Source organism: Acinonyx jubatus, chromosome C1, assembly GCF_027475565.1.
Source record: "Acinonyx jubatus isolate Ajub_Pintada_27869175 chromosome C1, VMU_Ajub_asm_v1.0, whole genome shotgun sequence".
Classification (NCBI taxonomy): Eukaryota; Metazoa; Chordata; class Mammalia; order Carnivora; family Felidae; genus Acinonyx; species Acinonyx jubatus.
Window position 1 is genome coordinate 54,662,681 of NC_069381.1, and position 22,377 is coordinate 54,685,057.

General features: G+C 39.7%; 1 protein-coding gene across 1 annotated transcript in view; it reads right to left on the bottom strand.

Moving 5' to 3' along the window:
- Window positions 1-217: 217 nt before the first annotated feature.
- Window positions 218-22,377, bottom strand: part of SLC35D1 (solute carrier family 35 member D1) — a 52,755-nt gene continuing 30,595 nt past the window's right edge. The window contains exons 11-12 of the mRNA XM_027058910.2: window positions 21,482-21,564; window positions 218-7,498 (exon numbers count right to left, since the gene is read on the bottom strand). Of these exons, the coding sequence (XP_026914711.1) occupies window positions 7,390-7,498; window positions 21,482-21,564 (192 nt within the window). The 3' untranslated portion in view covers window positions 218-7,389. The remainder of the gene's footprint in view (window positions 7,499-21,481; window positions 21,565-22,377) is intronic.

Below are 22,377 nucleotides of genomic sequence, written 5' to 3' on the forward strand. Positions count from 1 at the left end.
TGAAGAAATTGGGACCCTTGTGCACACTGGTTGGAATGTAAAATGTGCAACCACAACAGAAAACAGTATGGGAGTTCCTCAAAAAAATAATAACAATAGAATTACTGTATGACCCAGTAATTTCAAAAGAAAACATATTTGCACACATCACTGTAGATTCTGTGTTACCCCAAAATCTTTTTTTAAATTAATTTTTTTTAACGTTTATTTTTGAGACAGAGAGAGACAGAGCATGAACAGGGGAGGGGCAGAGAGAGAGGGAGACACAGAATCTGAAGGAAAATCTTATCTTAAAACCCTAATCCCCAACATGATGATATTTGGAGATGGGGCTTTCAGGAGGTAATTAGGTCGTAAGGGTGGAGCCCTCACGATAGGATTAGTGCCCTATAAGAAGAGGCAAGACAAAGCTTCCTCTCTGCTCTCCACCATGTGAGGATAAGAGAAGATGGATATTCCACAAACCAGGAAGCAGGCTCTTACCAGACGCAAGATCTGCAAGCACTTTGATCTTGAACTTTCCAGCTTCTTCTCCAAGGTGAGAATATATGTTTGTTGTTTAAGCCACTCATTCTACAGTCATTTTTTAGAGCAGTAAAACTGATTAAGACACCCACTTTTTGCAGTATTATTTACAATGCCAAGAGTGGAAGCAACCCAATGTCCATCAATGGATGAATGGATAAATAAAATGTGCTATATACACACAATAGAATATTATTCAGCCTTAAAAAGGAAAGAAACTATGACAACATGCTACATACAATATGGATGGACCTCAAGGACATTATGTTATGTGAAATGAGCCAGTAGCAAAAAGACAAATAAATACTGTATGATTTCACTTATATGAGGTTTTCTACACTAGCCAAATTCATGGACAGAAAGTAGAATGGTGGTTTCCCAGGGCCGGAACAAAGGGGGAAATGGGGAACTGTTTAATGGGCATGGATTTCAGTTTTTCAAGATGAAAAACTCAGGAGACTGGTTGCACAACAATGTGAATAGACTTAATACTACTGAACTGTACACTTAAAAATGGTTAAGATGGTAAATTTCATGCTATAGGTATTTTGTCACAATCTTTTTTAAAGTCTTCATGTACTCGTAATTCAGTTGAGCTTGCCTGTACCAAAATGCCTCTCTTGATGAGCATATTTTATTTTGGGGTTATGTCCCGGTAAAGCTATTCAGAGGCTTAGACTCCTGATTAAGCAGATGAAATATTTTAAAAGTAGAAAGATTAGCATTTCTTTCTTTTGAAATTACCACAACTGTGCCAGAGACAGATATTTAATCATATGTGTGAGTCATACAAAATACTTGGGTGGCTATAAAGCAAAAATTTTTCCTGTGTTTTCTCTCAATACTCTACTCACTATTTACCAAACAAATCTGCAACACTAGTTGGGTTAACTACCACCCAGTTCTGACTCGCTCTGGAGCTGGCAGCCCCACAAGACTCCCAGGCTCGGTCCCATACATCGGTCACCTCCCCCACCCCTTTCCAAAGCAAATCACAAGTCCATGTTGTTAACCTGTATGTCTGACCAATCAGCTATAAATCAAGGTTCCCAGGACCTCCCCCTCAGGTTTGAATACTTTGTTAGAGTTGTTCACAGAACTCAGGAAAACAGTTTATTTACTAAACTACTGGTTTCCTACAAAAGGACGTAACTCAGGAACAGCCAGATGGAAGAGAGGCATACATAGGGCGAGGTGTGTGGCAAGGGTGTGGGCCACCCCTGTCCCCTCCAGATGCACCACCCTCCCAGCACCTCCATGCATTCAGCAACCTGGAAGCTGTCCAAACCTCGTAGTTCAGGGATTTTTATGGAGCCTTCACTATGTTGACATGATTAAATCACTGGACATTGGCAACTGATTTAACCTCCAGTCCCTCTCCCCTTCACCTAGGTGGGTGGGGCAAGGAGCCTGAAAGCTCACAACCCAAATTGCCATGGTTGGTTCCCCCCACAACCAGCCCCTACCCGTCCTTAACAAAGTCAGGTGCAGTTGGTTAAGAGGCTCATTATGAAAAATAAAAGATACTCATTTCATCTTTATGGCTACAGAACTATTTCAACAACTGGGAACAAAACTAAATATAACAAAAAAAGATACTCTTATAGCGCTTATAAAGTACAAGAGTCTTGGAAGCTATGTGCCAGGAGGAACAGGGACAAAGACCAAATATAGATTTCTATTATATACCACAATGGCAAACTATTTTATTACTAGGTTTCAATCAACTAACTGGATGCCATCCTCTTGAATGTGGGCAGACTTAATGGCTCTTTGCACTTAGAAAGGAATTTTAATACGTGTTCAGGAAAAAGTATTTATTTGACACCTTTACAAAAATATTTAGGCACATAATTTTCATGTTTAGGTCACCTGATTTACACATCTCAATCCTTAGTACCTTTTAAAACCACTAAAATGGTCATTTGGTAAATAGGATCTGTACTGAAAAAAATACTATGATAGGCCAACATTTATAGACAAAAAATCAGTTGATCATCAGCATGAGAAAGAAACACTTATGAACAAAATAATCTCTAAAAACATTTTTGTGAGACAATAAATCTAACCAGTAGATTTCTTTTTTTTAAGGTAACTCAAAAAAGAAAGCTTAAAAAAACCCACCATTGAATATCTTTTCATCCCGTCACGAAGTGGCACCCCTTTAAAGGTAAGAGCTAGAAGACAGGTGATGATGCCAAAGATCTATAAGCACCAACAACTGAGATAAACGTGGATGCACAGGCAGCGTGGAGCAAGGAAGAAGGCAGGTCTGGCCTGCAGAGGAGCAATTGGGAAAGTTTTAACTGAATCACCATTCTGAGGTGAAGATAAAAATATTTTTTTCTGTTTTGAAATTCACCATCAAAATAGAAGTAATTTTGTTCCTTTTTAAAAACAGGTGGAACCACATCACATGTGGCATCACATAATGGCCACAATTATATCCAGTAAGTATTTAAAAAAGGAAGACTACTGTTATTTAAGCGCTCTAGAGGCAATGAAATAAAGGGTCACATTTTTCAAGAAATACATACATTGCCCAGGCCTCCAGCATTTAAGGAGCACAGATTAAGAATCTAGTTTGCTTCCAGCCTCACCATGAAATAGTGACAGTAATAACACTTGCTGAGTGCCTAACACGTACTAGGGCATTGTGCTCAGTGGTTTCGCATCCATTGTCTCACTTACTGTGAATATTACCATTTTTCCCTCAAAGAGGGAAAAATCAATTATAGCCTTGTTCATAAGGAGGAACCAATACAGAGGTACCCCCTTATTCACAGGGGATACGTTCCAAGACCCCTACTGGATGCCTGAAACCACAGATAGTACCGAACCCTACACGTTTTTTCCTACACATACATACCTATGATAAAGTTTAATTTATAAATTAGGCACAGTAGGAGATTAACAACTAATAATAAAATGGAAAAATGGTAATATACTGTAATAAAAGTTATGTGAAAGTGGCCTCTCTCAAAGTATCTTATGGTACCGCTCTCACCCTGGTGACAGTGTGAGGTGATCCGATGCCTACTGAGGAGGTGGAGGGGAATGACGCGGCATCGTGACTAGCATTCGGCTACTACTGACCTTCTGAAGATTTGTCAGGAGGATGATCCCGTGCTTCCAGACCTTCCTTGGCCACAGATGACTGAAACTGAAGAAACGGAAACCGCGGATAAGGGGTACCTCCTATAGTACACAGTTATGGGGCAAGAAACAATATGCGAAGCAGAGGGAGGAGGAACACAGGCCATTCACGAATTCTAATGGCCTGGCACTTATCGCAGAGCTAGTAGTTTGAGTTGTAAAGTCCTTTTAATTAAAAAAAATGCTTCAGCTCATGGGTGGGTGGGACACCCTAATCCGTGGTGGTAACTGCAGGCAGCTCTTAACTTACAAATCACTGACTGCTTTCATCTCCTTTCACTATGGGTCTGGCTAAAGAATTATACATTCCTTGAGAGCAAGAACTATGTCCTGTTCAGGGTGGTTTCCCCAGAGCTTGGCATAATGCCCTGGCATAAGACAGATGCTCAAAAAATCTCTGCTCACTGATGAAACCATAATAACGAAAGCAGGCCCAAAATCCTAGGCACTATTCCAAACCAGTCAAATATGAAACTCTACTATTCTTTCGGTGAAGAATCTGTATCAGCTTTACTGACCTGAACTTTCCATGGATTCTTGATACAACAGGACTACAGAAAACTTGCAGATGCATGGTATTTTAAGCCTATGTCCACACTGGATCCTACAAATGACTTATAAAGTCAAGAGCCAGATGAAGCAATTGAAAGTCACCTGACACGTTGGCCACATGCAGTCTGGTCAACCAGACCACAATCAATCTGACACCGACTAAAAGCAGATGGGCCACAAAGGACCCTGCTGTCATTACCTCAAGAAGAGGAGCCCCTAGTCATACAGAATTGGGTTTTCAAAACTCATCACAGCTCATCTGTCTCAAAGGGAAAATCAAGGATTTAACTCTAAAGCTGCCTCTCTTTCTCCCAGGAGGTAGTTAATAGGTCATAGAATTTTTGCCTTGTAAGATATCAACCTTGGGGCAAAATCCAGACACTCTGGGTGATGTGAGAATACCAGGTAAATCTCTAGTGCACTATACCCAAGTCTGCACATAACTGAAAAACTCCAAAACGGCTGGCCAGTCTATTCAGTCTCCAACTTCCCCAGGCTGCTTTCTCTTATCTTGACATGTTGGTGGTAGTCAAAGAGGGAATCAGAACATTGACAGGGCAGAAGCTGCGACTTGCTGTACTGTGTCTGGCCAGAAGGTTCGGCACAGGTGGAGGGCCCTAAGGTCATGTGCATGTAGTGAGGCTGTAATTACACATGATATTCTCAAACCTGGAGTGATGACAGATCTTCAAGGAACCTGACCCCCAAGAAGCAGTTCAACCCTTGCTGGAATTCTAGCACAACAGCTACAGACACAGCCAAAGGCCTTTCATGACAGGAAATTCTACAACACAAATGATTTCTAATATCAAAGTTCCCTACATGTGACTTGACAGAAGAAGAAAGAGAATGAATAAAATTAGCTCTCACAAGGCCTTTCCACTGTGCCCAGCCAAAACCAGGCAGTGGCAGGCCACATCTATCAACCGAGCCCAGCCTGGAAGGTAGACACAAGCTCTGGTATGTAGAGTGATACATCACTGCCCCTAATTTGCAAAGTCTATTCCTCTTAGGCTCCAAATTCAAACAAACACTTGCCTCCTTGGCTGACTCAGCCAGCCATCTCCATTTCCTCACTTCCTCAGAGGAAAATGGCAGCATGGCTCAATGGAAGAAACATGAATTTTTACTTATTAACAAGTCACTTACCCTCTCTGAGTCGTCTCATTGATAAAACAAAGACAATAAAAATCATCTTACACAAGATAATCCTATGCTCCCAGTGGAATTTTCTCAGATCAGATGATCCTGGAAAAAAGTGAGCCCTGGGAGCTTTTGGCCTGGAAGTTGGCCGTGAGGTTAATTCTAGGGACCCAATACCACTGATCAGGCTTTAGTAAAAACAAACCCAAATAAAAGAAACACAAGAATATGAAAATGACCTCAATGTAATTTTTTAAAAAATAAAAAGAAATCAAAACCTTCCAGGCCTCCTGTTAAGCCACCCAAATACCAACTGTTTAGATCAGTAGAGCCCTATGGATTCCAAACCTAATGAAAGAGAAGTTAGTGTGCACCAGTGCAAAAGCACCCAGCCTCTTGCACACTGACTGCACAACTGGCCTGTGCAGACACTCATATGCGAAGTCGGAGGATGCCTCTGCACCAAATCACAGGGCTGTGTGAGTGAATCCCCTGCCTGCCCAAAGAGGCAATTTAGGCAGTGCCTATTCACAGCTGCTCTCCCAGGATGCAGCAAAGGTCTCAAGAGAAGCTGACGTGCTCATAAGGTAAGCCAAGGGACACAGGATGTAGGTGACAGTATGCAAAGACACAGGTATGCTCACGCCATTTAAGGAGAAAGGATGGTGATGGCTGTAACAGCAACACGCTGAACAAAGACTAAGCCTTGACAATGCAGAAACCTCTAAAAAGGCTTTCCCCTCAAACCAATACATTCAGATATATAAGACCTACTTGTATTAATTCAAAGAGGAGTAAACAGAGTAGCAACCAAACCCAGAGGAGGGAAGCACAAGAAAAAGACAGCGTCCACCTTGCCTGCCTGCCATTCTCACTCAGAGAAGGAAGGCTGAGCTGCATGGTTTGCAACAAAACATAGCTGCTCTTCATATATATGACTCGTGATCTTGGGGTCACGAGTTGAAGCCCCACGTTGGGTACAGAGTTTAAAAAAATAATAAAATTTTTTTAAAAATAAATAAACAATATGCCGCTCTTCACATACATGTCATCTCACACTGTAGCATATGGGTAGCAAACCATTGTGGGGTGGGTAGGGGCAGGTACTTCTAACCCCGTTTACGGATTTGCAGTTTCTAAGCTGAAGAAAGTTTCTGTGACTTGTTCAAAGTCGCAGCATCTTCTGGATGGATCATAAAGTTTTCTCTCTTAACCCTCAGTCATGACAGCAAGAGTGAGATCATTCAACTACCTCCAAAAACATCTGTGCACCCCCAGCACTTAGCATAATGCCAGGTACATATTGCATACCCAGTACATTTGAGCTGAATGAATGAATCATACAGATGGCCTCCTTCCTCTATCCCTTCATCATCCCCATCTTACACAACAAAAAGGGAATAGCATAATTTCAAGGAATGCACTCTGCTCATTCCATGAATTCCCAGGGGAGCCAACATGGAAACCAATACAACCTCAAGGCACATGTAGTTTTTTAGTGCCAAAGTTGTCATCTTTAGCAAATGCAGGGATAATATCCTTATGAAGAAAAACCCTTAAATAAAATTCTAAAAGGAGAAACTTTAGATACGTGGCTGCATTTCCAGTAGAAGGAAGACTGAGCTACCTCAATATGCAGCAACAATTTCAATGCGGAGGCTCCAGTTGGAGCACTTTATAGATGCAGCTCTAAGGGATATCTGGATATCAAACTATGGAATAAAATATTTTCAAAACACTGATGGTTCATTGTCAAAATAAAAGAAATAAATTAAAAAGCCCGGTACATTTTCCAGTTTGATATAAATTAATTCCAATGGCATATTTAAAATAGAGTCAATTATAAGCTTCTCTCATAAAATTTTAAAAGGCAGCAATCAATCCTCAGATTGTACAAGTGCAAAGGAATGGTATTTTCTCTGTAATCAAGACACCTGAGTGTCTGTGTAAGAAATGCCAGTGTTCTCAGTTGATCAAAAGCTTGGGCCTAAGTAGTGGAAGCGATCCTCTGGGTCATACTGCTCCTTTCCCCTTAATGTCCAGCTTGTTACTGGCCTCTGACTGCTTGCTCAGCTGTTCCTCAGAGAAGGTGATGTAGGAATACACCAGGCTCCCAGCAATGCTGCAAAAAAGAAAACCACCATCAGGGAGGAATGAAGGAACGACACATGGAAGGGAGACTGGTACGGGGGTGGAAGCTACCTACATATATCAACAGCACGTAAAATTACAACAGATAATATGGAATCTTCATCTACCAAGTAAGAGATGCTCCCTCATCATGGCATTATCCACTGGGGAAATGAATGCTTGCACACACCTGCCAACAGGAGTGCCAATTTTACACCACCTTTCTGGAATGCAATTTGTTGAAATCGTTTCTGCTTATCCTTTTGACCTAGCAACCTACTCCATGGAAGAATTGTGTACATCTTCAGAGACTTATCAAGAAAGTGTTTACCACAAAATTCATAACAGCAAAAAATTAGATAAAGGGTAAATGTCCCAAGGGGGGATTATATAAATCCACACAATAGAATATTATGTATCTCATAAAATCATATAATATGAAAACAGGCAATGACATCTTAAATGAAAAAATAATCTCACAAAACATTAAATATTGTCTAATCCCATTTTATTTACATAAACATGAATATGTACATCGATATGCATCAGAAAAAAGTCTAGAAAGATGGTGAGTGAGCTCAGAGGTGATTTCTTTTTTATTTCTATTTCCTGGATTTTCAAAAATAATTATTCAAAACAAAGAAATGTAATTTTTAGTAAGAATGAAAAACATCCCAATTATTAAGTAAACATGCAGATCCTGGGGGATTCACAGACCTGCTTTCTGACTAGAATCAAGTTCACAGTGGAGAACCTATCATCTGAGCCCATGACATGAGTTGGTTTCTCATACCCCTCACTTGTCCACCACACCGACCACCGAGGGTTCGCACATGAGGGACACTGATTATACTTGTCTATTCTCTGCAGGGACTTCAAACCCACATGGGATACACAGCTTCCTGCCCCAGTCACTAAGTGAAAGTAAGCCAGAGGAGCTCAGGAGCATGTCAAGAGACTGTTCTGATGTGTTCTTCTGCTAAGCCTGACACCTGTGACTCTTTTGGGTCTCCAGCTGGCAGCCTGGCCAAGACTCTGATTTCAGACATGCCTGTCCTGGGTTGGGCCCCCCATCTTTTGCCTGACCCCTTGACTCATGAACTTGCCACTAATTTGAAATTAGTTCTATTCTCCTCTGGGCTCTGGGGTTCCAGCACCATACCAGTTGCAGCAGGGTGAGAAATGCCTAGCTAGCTCCCTACAAGTAAGAAAGGAAGATCAGGCAGTCACAGCACTTAATCATCAAATTGTGACCATTTACTAAAGTCTATTCCATGTCAAGCATTTAACATACATCTGCCATGGCAATATTCCTACAAAGTACAATATCCCTGGCAAGATGTTCATTTTACAGATGAAGAAACTGAGTTCCAGAGTCATAAGATAACTTGCTGAGGGTCACAAAGCATCCTAATAATGGACCAGAATAAAACCCGTATCCCTCTGATTTTCTCCACTGAAACAGCTTCCTCCTTTATGGCCCCTGCTCCACTTGATAGAAGAGATACCAGTCCTTATTTTGTTCCCATAAGCCTATATATTTCCAAAGCCTTACTCTGAGCTCTACAAAGTCCCTTGCACAGGCCTGACACTTTGTAGCAATACAGTAAATAACTGCTTAACTGAGTATCTGTGATGGCCCAAAGAAACTCCAGACCCTCACGAACCCAATCTTTGTGCCAGTTTCGTAGCGCTTCATCTTTTCCTTCATCTAGTAGTTTTTCCATTTCTTTTCTTTCTTTCCTTTTTTTTTTTTTTTTTTTTTAAGAGTTTGATCTCTCAGACTCTTCTAGAAACGTTTCAGGTTTTCTAGTGCATCAAGTAGATGATTTCCTTGGTAGCTGGGCTAGGACCCATAGAGATGGCTTACTATAGCCTTCCTGACTGAAGCTAAAATTCTCTGAGGTTCACATGCACATCTACATGACAGGCAATTTCCCTTGGCCTCCAGCCCCATCTGAACTCACAACATCCTGTCATCTGGGTTCCCCCTCCCAGGACAACCTCAATATAACAATGCTTTCTTTATTTTTCCTGTCAAGACAATCTTTTTTTCCTTTTTTTTCTTTTTATACTACAAGTTTATTGATTGATTGATTCATTGATTTAACTTCATTTTTTATTTTTTAAAATTTACATCCAAATTAGTCAGTATATAGTGAAGCAATGATTTCAGTAGATTCCTTAATGCCCCTTACTCATTTAGCCCATCCCCCCTCCCACAATTTGCTTTTTATATTAAGCTGATTTCACCTGGATGGAAGTAATGGAGCAGTGTAGGATTGAAGAAGACAAAGAATACCCTGGAATACTATGGAATCACCGTAAGGATGAGGCCTGGACCCTATATCCCTAGCATAGTTAGTGTAATGAAAAGACATGGACTTTGTGGAGTTAGGTCTTGGTTCAAATCTTGACTATACTGCCAGCTTTGTGCCCCTTGGCAAATTTATTAATTTATCTGAGATTCTATTTCTGTATTAATAAGAGTAATACTATCTCTCTAGGCTTATTTGCAGATAAAGTGAGATAACCTGCATAAAGAACCAGGCTCTAATCTTGGCACATGGTAAACAATCAGAAAATATATATTCCCTACTCGCGCTTTCCCTGTCAGCTCTGCTACTCCTAGACTCAGAGGGGAGATGCACTTTGGGAATGCGGGGAAGCTGGGAGGAGGGGAAGAAGAGGATGGTGAAAAAAGAAAGGGAAACAGGCCAGATGTGAATCTATATGAATCTTGATACATCACTACCAAATGGTTTGGAATTAGTATCTTCTAATACTTTACACAAAAAACTTCTCAATCTATTGGCTCCATAAATATTCACATTAAATATGACGACCTCTGATACTCTGGATTTGTTATTTATATATTTGACCATCCTAAAGATTCACTTTTTTAAATCTCAAGCAATCTTCCACTTGCCTAATATTCAGATCACAGCACTACCATTAATTCACTCAACATGCTGTGACAGAGCCAGGAGATAAACAGAAGAAAAAGACAAGGCTCCAATGCACTACAGACAGGGTCTAGTTAGAATACTGCAAGAATGGCTGGAAAAGAGCTGAACAGTGCCACCTCTGCTCTGGCCACTTCTGATCTTCCAAAGCCACACAAACACAATCTATCTCTTCTAGACTTACAGCTCCAGACATATTTACTAGCCTGAGACAATTAGATATCCACTCTACAAACATATGCTAAAAATGCCTTCCATATAGCAACTCCATGGCCAGAGAGCAAGAGTCCTAAGGTCCAGACTATGTCCATCTCCCTTTGTGGCTGACATATCTGCTCATGTGTTTAGCCATGTAGCTCTGCCTCCCAGACTAGATGCTGCCTTCTGTATTCCACATGTAAAATAGGTCAATTTATACCCAAGCCTATGAGCCAAGGCAGTTTGATTTTTACTGACATTTCCTAACATATAGTAATTCCTGCCAAATAATTGAAACTGGACCTCTGGGTATATTCTTCCCACACCCATGTCAACTCCCCACATAGCAGCTCCTGGGAGCCCTTTTTCATCTTTCTCACCAGCCAAGTAAAGCAGAGCTGTGTTGCCTCTGTATATATATCACCTTCCACAGCTTTCCAATCTGAACAGAGAGAAGCACAGAGGTGACACAGGATTGAATAAAAACCACATAATTGTTGACTATGACATTTACAAAGCTCTGTGATGGGGCGCCTGGGTGGCTCAGTCGGTTAAGCATCTGACTTCGGCTCAGGTCATGATCTCGCAGGTTGTAAATTCAAGCCCTGCATCAGGCTCTGTGCTGACAGCTCAGAGCCTGGAGCCTACTTCAGATTCTGTGTCTCCCTCTCTCTCTGCCCCTTCGCTGCTCATGCTCTGTCTCTCAAAAATGAATAAATGTTACAAAGCTCTGTGATGTGGGACAAGTTACTTAAACTCTCAGAGCCTCAGCTCTGTGAAATGAGCCCATCTGTGAAATGGTGATCAGAATACCACTCTTACAGGATTGAAGTGAGAATTTAATTATATAATTTATGTAACAATAAGCTATCTAAAATTACATGTTAATTATATAATTTAAATTCTATACTTAAATTATGTAACAGGACAATAGATCATTTCAAAACACTCATTGGGACACAATAGACACCCAATAGGGATGAAAGTCAAAATGTCAAGCACACCAGGAGTGAATACTGCCAAAAAGAAGAACCAGATTTTGCCAGTTGCTGCTTTTCCTCATCTTCATGGCTGCATACCCGTTCACCCAGAAAATCAAGCAGTCCTACATATAGTAAGGCCTCTTTGTCTTTGGTCATCCCAAAGAGGCCTTAACTGTATTGAGTAAGCAAACCCCTATTATCTGTGGGTCAGTAGTAACTCTCACAATATCTCCCAAGCTGGATATTCCTCCTTCCTCACTCACTCAAGTGCTGGCCCACTTTTCCAGTAGTACCCTTGTGAAATCCCTCTTATGGAGTACCTACTGCCCACCCTCCCAGTCTCCCATCCAACATCTGCATTTCCAGCTCCATGCCTTTGTTTTGCTCATGCAGCACTCAATGGCTGGAATACCTACACTTCTGTTTTCCATCTCTCCAAATCCTACCTATGGTTCAAGGCCTTACCTAACTGTCTTTTCTTCTATTAAGGCTTCCAGGCAGACAACCATAGCCTTTGTGACAGGTACCAGTCTAAACAGCTACTCTGTGACACTTGTGTGATGACAGCTGCTGAAAGCTCCCATGAGAATGTGCAGAAGTGTCTCCTCATGGCTGTTATTAAGACCATATAAATACCAAATGTTATTATAAATGCCTTATGATTCCTACATGAATGAAAGGCATTGGTGTTAATCATTTCATACTTTCCCTCCTCATTCCACCTAATCTCAACATAGTGGGCAAAGTAATTCTGTTAAAACTAAATCAGATCATGTCATTCGTCTAATCAAAACCCTGTCTTCCTCTCTCTTAAAAGCAGTCCTCAATCTATCACTCCACCCCACTACCTGTATGGCTCATCTCATCTCATTCCCTCTACTGCCATCACACTGGCCTCCCATGTTCCCTGAACACACCACAACACTCCCACTTCAGGGTCTTTTTACTTGTTCTTCCCTCCAGAAACTGATGTGGCTCATCCCCTCCCTTTTTTAGGTATTGACACAAAATGTAACCCTATTCTCTGCAGTACTCCTCATCCTCCTTCCTTGCCTTTTCTCCATTACTATTTATCATCACAGTTATTAACATTTACCACCAACAAATATTTTACTCACTGTATTATCATTCATTTTTTGTCTCCTCTACTAGAAGGAAAACTCCACGAAGGGCAACAGTTTAAACAGTTTTGATAACAGCTCTACCCCCATTGCCTAAAACAAAGTTTGGTAGGTACCTACCATACATTTGTTAATAAGGAAATAAATCTTCTCAGCTAGATTATAAATTCCATGAAGATAAAAATTAATCTATGGCTTTGCAAACACTAAGTCATCACTTTCTTTAACATATTTATAGACTGGGTTCAATAATTCTGATTCTTACTCTGCTTGCCAAAGAAGACAGAAAAATAAAGACAAATCAGTGGTAAGGCAGGAGGTAAGCAAGGCAGCTTTAGGAATGTTCAAAACAAAGAGGGGTCATTTAATCTCTTATCCCATGTCCCTCACATGGCTAAATCATAGGGAAGATTTTTATAGTCAAATCAGGGTGAGAATCTCAGTTCTGCTTCTCACTATGGCAGCTGTGTGCCCTTGGATGAATTATTTTCCCTGAGTCTCAATTGCATTATCATGTGAACTGGGAGATGATTAAACGAGATGGCACTGTAAAGTTGGCATCGTATACCAGGCACTCAACAAACATTAAGCCCCTATCTGCTGCCTTTCCAGATGCATGTTTATGTCCTTTCTACATGAGGATAAGTATTGGTCTGTGCACATACTTTAAAAATAGAAGTACCTTAGTCACCGATGTCTGGCCAGGATGTGAACCAATTCATCTGTCTAGGAGTTTTAGGAATTTGCCCAGGAGTAAATTTAGAAAAAAGGCTCTTAAATCCTGTTGTGATGTTGTTTGGAACTCATGGGCCTTGACATAGATATTATTTGTTTCATTAGAATTCTAGGGAAGCCCCACATAGAGTTTTTTTTTTTTTAAGACTCTGAACTAAAAAAGGTTATGGAAAAGTAAAAAGGAATATAAGCCTAAAAACTTGTTTTCTATCTATTCTCACTGTTTACTGTTAGCTCTTTCCAAATATGTAAGAGAAATGCCCCTCCCCCATTCCAAAAAATTTTTTTCCCCTTCATACTATTCCTCAACTTGGGGCTGAATCCAAACTACTTAAGCATATCCATCTTTTTTTTTTTTTTTTTGAGAGAGAGAGACAGGGCACAAGTGAGCAAGGGGCAAAGAAAGAGAGAGAGAATCCCAGGAGGGGAAGAGGGAGAGAGAAGAAGGTGGAAAGAGAGAGAGAGAAAGAGAGAAGCGGGGCTCACCCGAAGTGGGGCTCATGCTTACCCAAAGTGGGGACTCCTGCTCGCCTGAAGCAGGCCTCGAGTTCACCCAATGTTGGACTCAAATTCACAAACCGTGAGATCATGACCTCACCCAAAGTCAGATGCTTAACAACGTAGCCACCCAGGTGCTCTTAAGCATATCCATCATTTTCTACCCTACATCTATACTCCTTTTTCTTTTCTGCCTCTTAAAAATATTTTAAATGTAGGTGGAGGCTCCCATCAGAACTAAAAGGATAACATATTTTACGTGTTTTCCACACCTGGAGGAGGTTCCTTCAAATGTCATAAGTCTCCTGTAAAATAACTTCAGGCCTACCGAGAGCATGTGGCACAGTTCCTAAGGACTGTGGAAAAGTTTAGTGACAGTATCAGGATAGACAACTTGATTTCAAAAACCGAGAGCAAGAAAACTAAAGCTGTGAAAGGTGAATTATAAAGAGCTAGTGGCAGTACTGGTAGAGAACACAGATTTTTTGCAATATTCCATTTCAGTGTTCTTCTGTCAGGAATTATGATATAACCAAGGGCTAGCCAACCTCCCCAGATCCTATTCAAAAGTCCAAATTATTCTAGTGCCATAAATGCCAGTTATATAACTCTACAAATAGCCTGGTGGATATTACATCAGCAGCAACTAACTGATGACACAAAACATGTCCTTCTCTCTCCCCAAGTGAGAAAATCCCTAAGCAAAGGAAAAGCTCATGTCCTTCAGGAGAAGTCTGGAACCAAAATAGAATCTACTAAGATGAAATTATACAGGAGGAGAAACAGTCTGAAATTGAGAAGCAACTCATCCTTCTAAAGAAACAAGCAAAGGAATTCAAAATGAGGGAATAGAAGATTCGGGTGCTGGGCAGAGGTAGCTGGACTAAAATCCCCAGGAATAACTGTGGGGCTAGACTCTGAGCTTCACCATGTCCCGTCCCAGGGACTATGCAGACCTTAGGGGGGCCTCAGAAGCTACAAAATGAGTTTTATTACACTAAAGGAGGCTGACTTAACCAGTACGTATGGCATATCATGAAGGAATATGAAAATAAAAGTAATCCATTCATGTATCCACTATTTATAGACTATAGTTAAGAATGAAGACCTGGAAGGCAAATCATGGATTGAAAACTTACCAGGTGGGTAATATGGGGCAAGTTTCTAGCCTCTCTGTGAAATGGAATATTCACAGCATCTATCTCATAGAGCTGTTATAGAGACTAAGTATGCGTAGTTAGGACAATGCTCAGTTCTAGTACACATAAAAAATACTGGCCAGCGGGCACCTAGGTGGCTCAGTTGGTTAAGTGTCTGACTTTGGCTCAGGTCATGATCTCACAGCTCATGAGTTCGAGGGCTGCGTTGGGCTCTGTGCTGACAGCCCAGACCTTGGAGCTTGCTTCAGATTCTGTGTCTCCCCTTCTCTCTGTCCCTCCCATGCTCATACTCTGTCTCCCTCTGTCTCTCAATAATGAGTAAACTTAAAAAAAATTTTTTTTAAATACTGGCCAGTATTTTGTTATTAGTACTAGCTGAATGCTTATTATGGGCCAGACACTGATAAATACTGGCATAACTGGAAATAAGACAAGTGATTTCTGCCCTCAAATAGCCGAAAATCTAAAATGGTGACGGACACATATATGGTTTACTAGGCTACACTGTAATTATTTAGTCATTTTCTGAATGATAAATGCATTCAGGAATGAGAAGTTGGTGACTCTGGAGTCCAATCCATCTGGGTTAAAATCCTTGTGACATGTCTTACTAATTATGTGACCTTGGCAGATCTACAAGGGAATGTACCATGTCTCTCTAGAACACAATGCCTCACATACAGACACACTCAATGCATAACTTCAGAATACATTCAACTTGGGGCGCCTGGGTGGCGCAGTCGGTTAAGCGTCACGATCTCGCGGTCCGGGAGTTCGAGCCCCGCGTCAGGCTCTGGGCTGATGGCTCAGAGCCTGGAGCCTGTTTCCGTATCTGTGTCTCCCTCTCTCTCTGCCCCTCCCCCGTTCATGCTCTGTCTCACTCTGTCCCAAAAATAAATAAACGTTGAAAAAAAAAAATTTTTAAAAAGAATACATTCAACTTACTTAACCTCTGTAGGCCTCAGCCTCTTCATTTATGAAATAGTGATAATAAAAGAATTTCAAAAGAGTGTTACAAAGAATTAGGCAATTCAACAGAGAAAGTACAACATTTGCAATAAAAGGTACTAGAACTGGATATCTACATTAACACACACACACACACACACTAAAAAGAACTTTTCATCTAGACCTCACACAGTATATAAAAATTAATCCAAAAGTGAGCTACATACCTAATTGTAAAACCGAAAGCAGTATAAAACTTCTCGGACACATAAGAGGAAAAATCTTTGTAACCTTGGAGTTAGGCAAAGATTTCTTAGATACCTAACACTGAAAGCATAACTCATAGAAGAAAAACTGATAAAATAGCCTTAAAATTTTTCTTCTTCAAAAGAGTGTATTAGAAAAATGAAAAGACAGGCCACAGACTGGGAAGTAATACTTGTACATCACATATCTGATAAAAGACTTGTATCCATAATAAATAAAGAACTCTGAAAATTTAAGAAAACAAAGGGTGCCTGGCTGGCTCAGTCAGCAGAGCTCATGACTCTTGATCTCGAGGTTGCAGGTTCAAGTCCCATGTTGGGTGCAGAAATTACTTAAAAATAAAATCTTCAAAAAACGAAAGGACAACCTAATTTTTAAAAAATGGGTAAAACAGGGGCGCCTGGGTGGCTCAGTCGGTTAAGCGGCCAACTTCGGCTCAGGTCATGATCTCGCGGTCCGTGAGTTCGAGCCCCGCATCGGGCTCTGTGCTGACAGCTTGCTCAGAGCCTGGAGTCTGTTTCAGATTCTGTGTCTCCCTCTCTCTGACCCTCCCCTGTTCATGCTCTGTCTCTCCCTGTCTCAAAAATAAGTAAAACGTTAAAAAAAAAAAAAATTTTTTTTAATGGGAAAAATATCTGAACAGCCACTTTACCAAAGAATATATACAGATGGAAAATAAACACATGAAAAGATGTTCAACATCATGAATCACTACACACTACAGCACGTAAAACCACAATGAGAAACCACTACAGATCTATTAGAATGTCTAGAATACCAAGGGCCGGGATGTGGAGCAACCAGCATAGTGCATCATACATGGCTGAGGGATATGCAAAATGTTACAGACATTTTTGAAAATAGTTTGACAATTTCTTAGGAAATGAAACATAACACTTACCAGACAAACCAGGAATTCCACTCCTAGGTATTTACCCAGTGAAATGAAAACTTACGTTCACAAACAAACTTTTAAGCAAGTATTTTAACAGCTAATACAGAATGGTTAAAAATTGGAAACTACCCAAATGTCTTTCAGTCTTTCAGTTGGTCAATCGATAAAAAACTGTGATATATCCATAACAGAATATACTCAGCAATAAAAAGTTACAAACTACTGATACATGTAATAACACAGAATCTCAGAGTGCAACACAGAATCTCAAATGCAGTATCTGATGTGAAAAGAAGTCAGACCAAAAGCTACCTTTCCATGACAATCTGGATACTACACAGATGAAAACAGATCTTTGTCAGAGACTGAGGGTAGTGGGAGAGTCCCTTTGAACATGCAAAGGGACATGGGGAGATTTTAGAGGCAATACAATTGTTTTATATCTTGAATGTGGTGGTGGTAGTTACAGGACTGCTGTATCCATTTATCAAAACTCACAGAACTGTAAACTAAAAGGGGTGAATTTCACTGTATTCAAATCATATAACAACTTTTTAAAATGGAAGAAAAAAAAAATCACAAAGATGAGTCCCAGAGACTCTAGGAATTCTAGCCTGGGCAGTTATGAAGATGATGATGTCATTATCTGGAAAGGCTACATTAGGCCAAACCCACAGGCCAACTCCAGCCAACAGATGGAAAGTAAGTACAGAAGCAGGCTCTTGTCACCACCCTTCACTAATCATTCCCTCCGTTCTCCACTGCCTTTGGGGCTTGGTGAGCACTCAGTAAGTGGCTGCTGGAGAAAAAGCATTTAGGAGAGTTGAAGACAGGCAGGCTCTCAACAGAGACCTATTTAAAAAAGTGCCGCCTAAATCCCAGAATCAATTTGGATGAAGCCTAATAAGTAGCTACCAGTGCAAACCTCCTGCTTCTTGCATTTGAATCACACCAGAGAAGGCTATTTAAACTCTTCTTAAAACAACAAAGAAACTAGGCAGGGTAGAGGAAAGCTAAATGTATCTGGGTCTAATCACAGAATCTTTGAAGAATATAGTTCAATTATAGATATGTAATAAAGCATAAGCATAGAATTTTCATTGTATAATTCAGGTAATAAATATATGATGATGTTGTAAAATTCTTTCAACTTCTCTGTGAAATATTTTTGGCTAAAATGTGGAATAAGAAAATGGGTTACAAGAATGTGTGAATTCCCTTTTTTTAAATTAAAAATCATGTAATGGTTAATGGCACTCAATAAACAGTAAATGAGTCACACACACACACATATATACACACACACACAAGAAAACAAAAGAATATGTTCAATTAATGATTTCCTTCAAAGTGCAGTCCACCAAAGATGGACTGACACCATTTTGATCAAAGTGAATCTGACAGCCACTTTAAGTTTGGTTTTTGCATTTAAAAAATAATGTCCACAGCTTGACATGTCCACAGTTCTTTTCCAAGAAGAACTCAAAAAAAAAAGTAAATAATAAAACTATAATTTTCATTTTAAAGAGAAAAAGTGAAAAAAATTAGTAGTTTTGTAGAGCTTTCCTCTACAAAAGGTAAAAAGCACACTATAATGAAAAACAGCATTTGAACAGAAATTCACGTGGGTTTTAATTCCAACTCTGCAACTAATTTGGCTGGCTAAGTACATCAATTATTCTCCCTAGCCTTGTAATAAAAGAGACTGAAGAGATAGGATATGTAAAATTTGTAATAAAATGTGAAAGCAATTAAAAATTATTAAAAATACTACCTAGGGCCAGAGTACCAATGACAGTCATCATGATTATCATTACCAAAGATCCTTGCTAGCAAAATGGTACTGTGTAACCAGAACTAAAATGCACTACCCAACACAAAAAGAAACTCTACTGGAAGAATTTTCAAGATGTTGCTTTTGATCTACCTTAGATTGGCAAATGTTTGAACATTCCAACATACTCAGACACTTTTAATAGCCTACAATGTGAAAAAAAAAAGATACCTAAGTTTTCTTATAAGATACTTTTATCATCTCAAAAGCAATTTGAACTGCAGAGATCTGAAAATGCAAACAGAAGCTTTCACTTCATTTTGGTTGTTAAGATTATTAATTTGAAGCTAACAAAACAAAAATCAAGGCATCTCTGACTCAGGTCTATACAGTGCTAAAAAGATTCTTTAATCCAAATTTTTAGAAGTGAATGAAACGCAGATCACATTCCAAGTCAGAACTGTTCCAACAAGTTGTTTCTTACATCCTGGCCCCTTCTCATGAATATTAATGAAAGAAACTGGTATTTACTAAACACAGATGTCAAGCAGTGAGTTAGGTACTTTATATTAGATTATCTCATTCTAACAAGTCTAAGGAGGTATTTTCTTTTTCTTTTTCTTTTTTTTTTTTTTAACTAAGGAGGCTCCACACCCAGCACAGAGACTAGTGCGGGGCTTGAACTCACCACCATGAGATCAAGACCTGAGCTGAGATCAAGAGTCGTTTGTTTAACCAACTGAGCCACCCAGGTGCCCCAAGAGATATGGGTATTTTCATCCCTAGCACCTAAGAAAACTGAAGCTCAGAAAAGATAAACAACTCAAAGTCACACAGATAGGAAGCATCAGAAGTATAACTCCAAATAAGGTCTAAGACTGAACTACTCATCTTCCTTCCATAATATACAATCCTCAAGTACACATTACACCCACCACGACCCCCAACTCCTACCCCCACAAATAATGAATGACTTTTCCTTTAAAAGATAAATAACTATAGTGGCAAATAAATGTCAGGGAAGGGGTAACAATGAGTTACTAAACTATTACCAGTATTAGTATTAAATTTTCATGTTGATTCATAAAGAAGGTAGAACAGGGTAGAATAGGTATTATCAAAAGTTGTTTATATTGAAGAAATAAGAGCCCAGACAGGTTATATAATTTGCTGTAAATAAAGAGATGACACTCCCATATTCTATTAGAGAGCTTTATAGTTTCCAAAGTGCTTTTTCACCAATCCACATAGGATTCATCAAACACTTATTAAGCAATAGCAGGATTCATTCTAGGAGTTTGAGAAATGAGAGAACTACATAGGCAGAGATCCCTGCCCCCATGGAACTTACATTCTAACAGGAGAGACAGAAAATAGGCAATAAATAAGCAAATTTTATAGTATATTAAAGGAGATTAAGAGCTCTGGAAAAGATAAATAGAAAAATAGAATAAGAGGGTTTAAAACACAGCATCAGAAGGGGAAGAGCAGGTTGTAGTTTTAAACAAGGTGGTCAGGGTAGACTTCCATGAGAAGGTAACAACTGAGCAAAAACTTACAGGCATAAAGGAGTTAACCGTGCAAGTGGAGAAGACTAGGCAGTAAACTAGGCAAGAGATGCTAGATTGGTGGCTTAGATGATGCTGGAAGCAATGCAGATGAGAAGTGACTGTTTTCTGGATCTATTCTGAAGGTAGAGCCAAGAGAATTTGTGAACACACTGGATACTGGGTAGAAGATTGAAGGGTCAAGAATGACTCCAGGGTTTTGGAACTGAGAGGCTAGAAGGACAGAGTGTGCATCAGCTGATATACAGAGGCTATGGGTGGAGCACACTTTGGAGAAAATAATAGGGACTTCAGGTTTGGACATGTTAGCTAGAGATGTCAAGTGGCCTGTTAGACATAGAAGTTGGAGTTGAAGACAGAGGTCTGGCCCAAATACAAATTTGAGAATTTTCAAGCACATAGACAGTATTTAAAGCCATGGAATCAATTCTGGAACTGAAAAAGGTCTTTCATACAAGTCACCCTCACCACTGATAAAGTCTAAAGGAATCCAGTGATATGTCTAAGGTCAGACACATATAAAGCAATTCTAACAGAGCTGCTATTCTTTAGCCCTGAATTTTCTTGAAAACACTGTACTACCATCTAGTATAAGTAAAGGATTGTTCTTTGAAGGCTAGAAGGAGTTTAGCTTCCAGAAAAGATTCCTTAAATAGTGTGTGCATAAAATGTGGAACCATTTTATCCCCATTTCTTAAAAAGCATTATGTGAAGACATTAAATATATATAATACACTGTAGGTGCTCCATAAATGTTTAATAAAGAAACCAATTTGCAATTAAATAGCCCCTTACTGTGATACTATTTGAGTGTCCAAATCCCTCCTGTCAAAGTGGTTACATTTAAATATTTTTGACTTACCTGATATTTAAGCCAATGAAGTTCGTCCATGTGAAAATATAATCTCCACCAAAGACCATTCCAATATAAGTTATTAATATATTCTACAAAGAAAAACAGCAATATGCTGTTACACAGGTTTAAATGAGCTTTTCAATATTCATGTAAACTCATCCACACAATAGCCCAAATGCCTATCCTTAAAATATAAAATCAGATAAACAGAAAAACCCACCAATCCTAAAATGAGCATAGTATGAGTAAGGCCACTAATAAGGAAACAATGACATTAACCTCTTCCAAATCTAAATCTCCAAAAGCTAAATGCTTTCACTGATAATTATCACAAGATTATCCACTTTCCCTGTCCCATGTTATAGGCTGACATTATAAATCTAAATAGAGAAACACTAGGGGTAGAAAACAATAATGAACACTTAGTAATCTTAGAAAAGAATGCTTCTTCCTCCCATTGCGGTAACCATTGACTTGTGAGGGGAAAGTAAAGCAGGAAAACCTCACAGGTAAGCATCTCTCCCTCTTGTTCTAAAAAGGAAAAAGGGGATGGTAGGCAGTTCACCAACATCAACATTGTTTTTAGAGGCACCTTCTTCGGTATCTTAAGAAAACACATGATGGGCGCCTGGGTGTCTCAGTTGAGTCAGTTAAGTGTCCAATTCTTGGTTTTGGCTCAGGTCACAACCTCGAGGTTCATGGGATCAAGCCCCACACTGGGCTCTGCACTGACAGCAAGCAGTCTGCTTGGGATATTCTCTCTCTCTCTCAAAATAAATGAATAAATAAACTTACAAAAAAATACCACATATGAAAAGTCGTCTCAAAGTAGCATACCTAAAATTACCTCTCCTGATTCCCTAAGCTCCTAGGTGTAAACATCTGCTTCTCTGGCTTCCTTT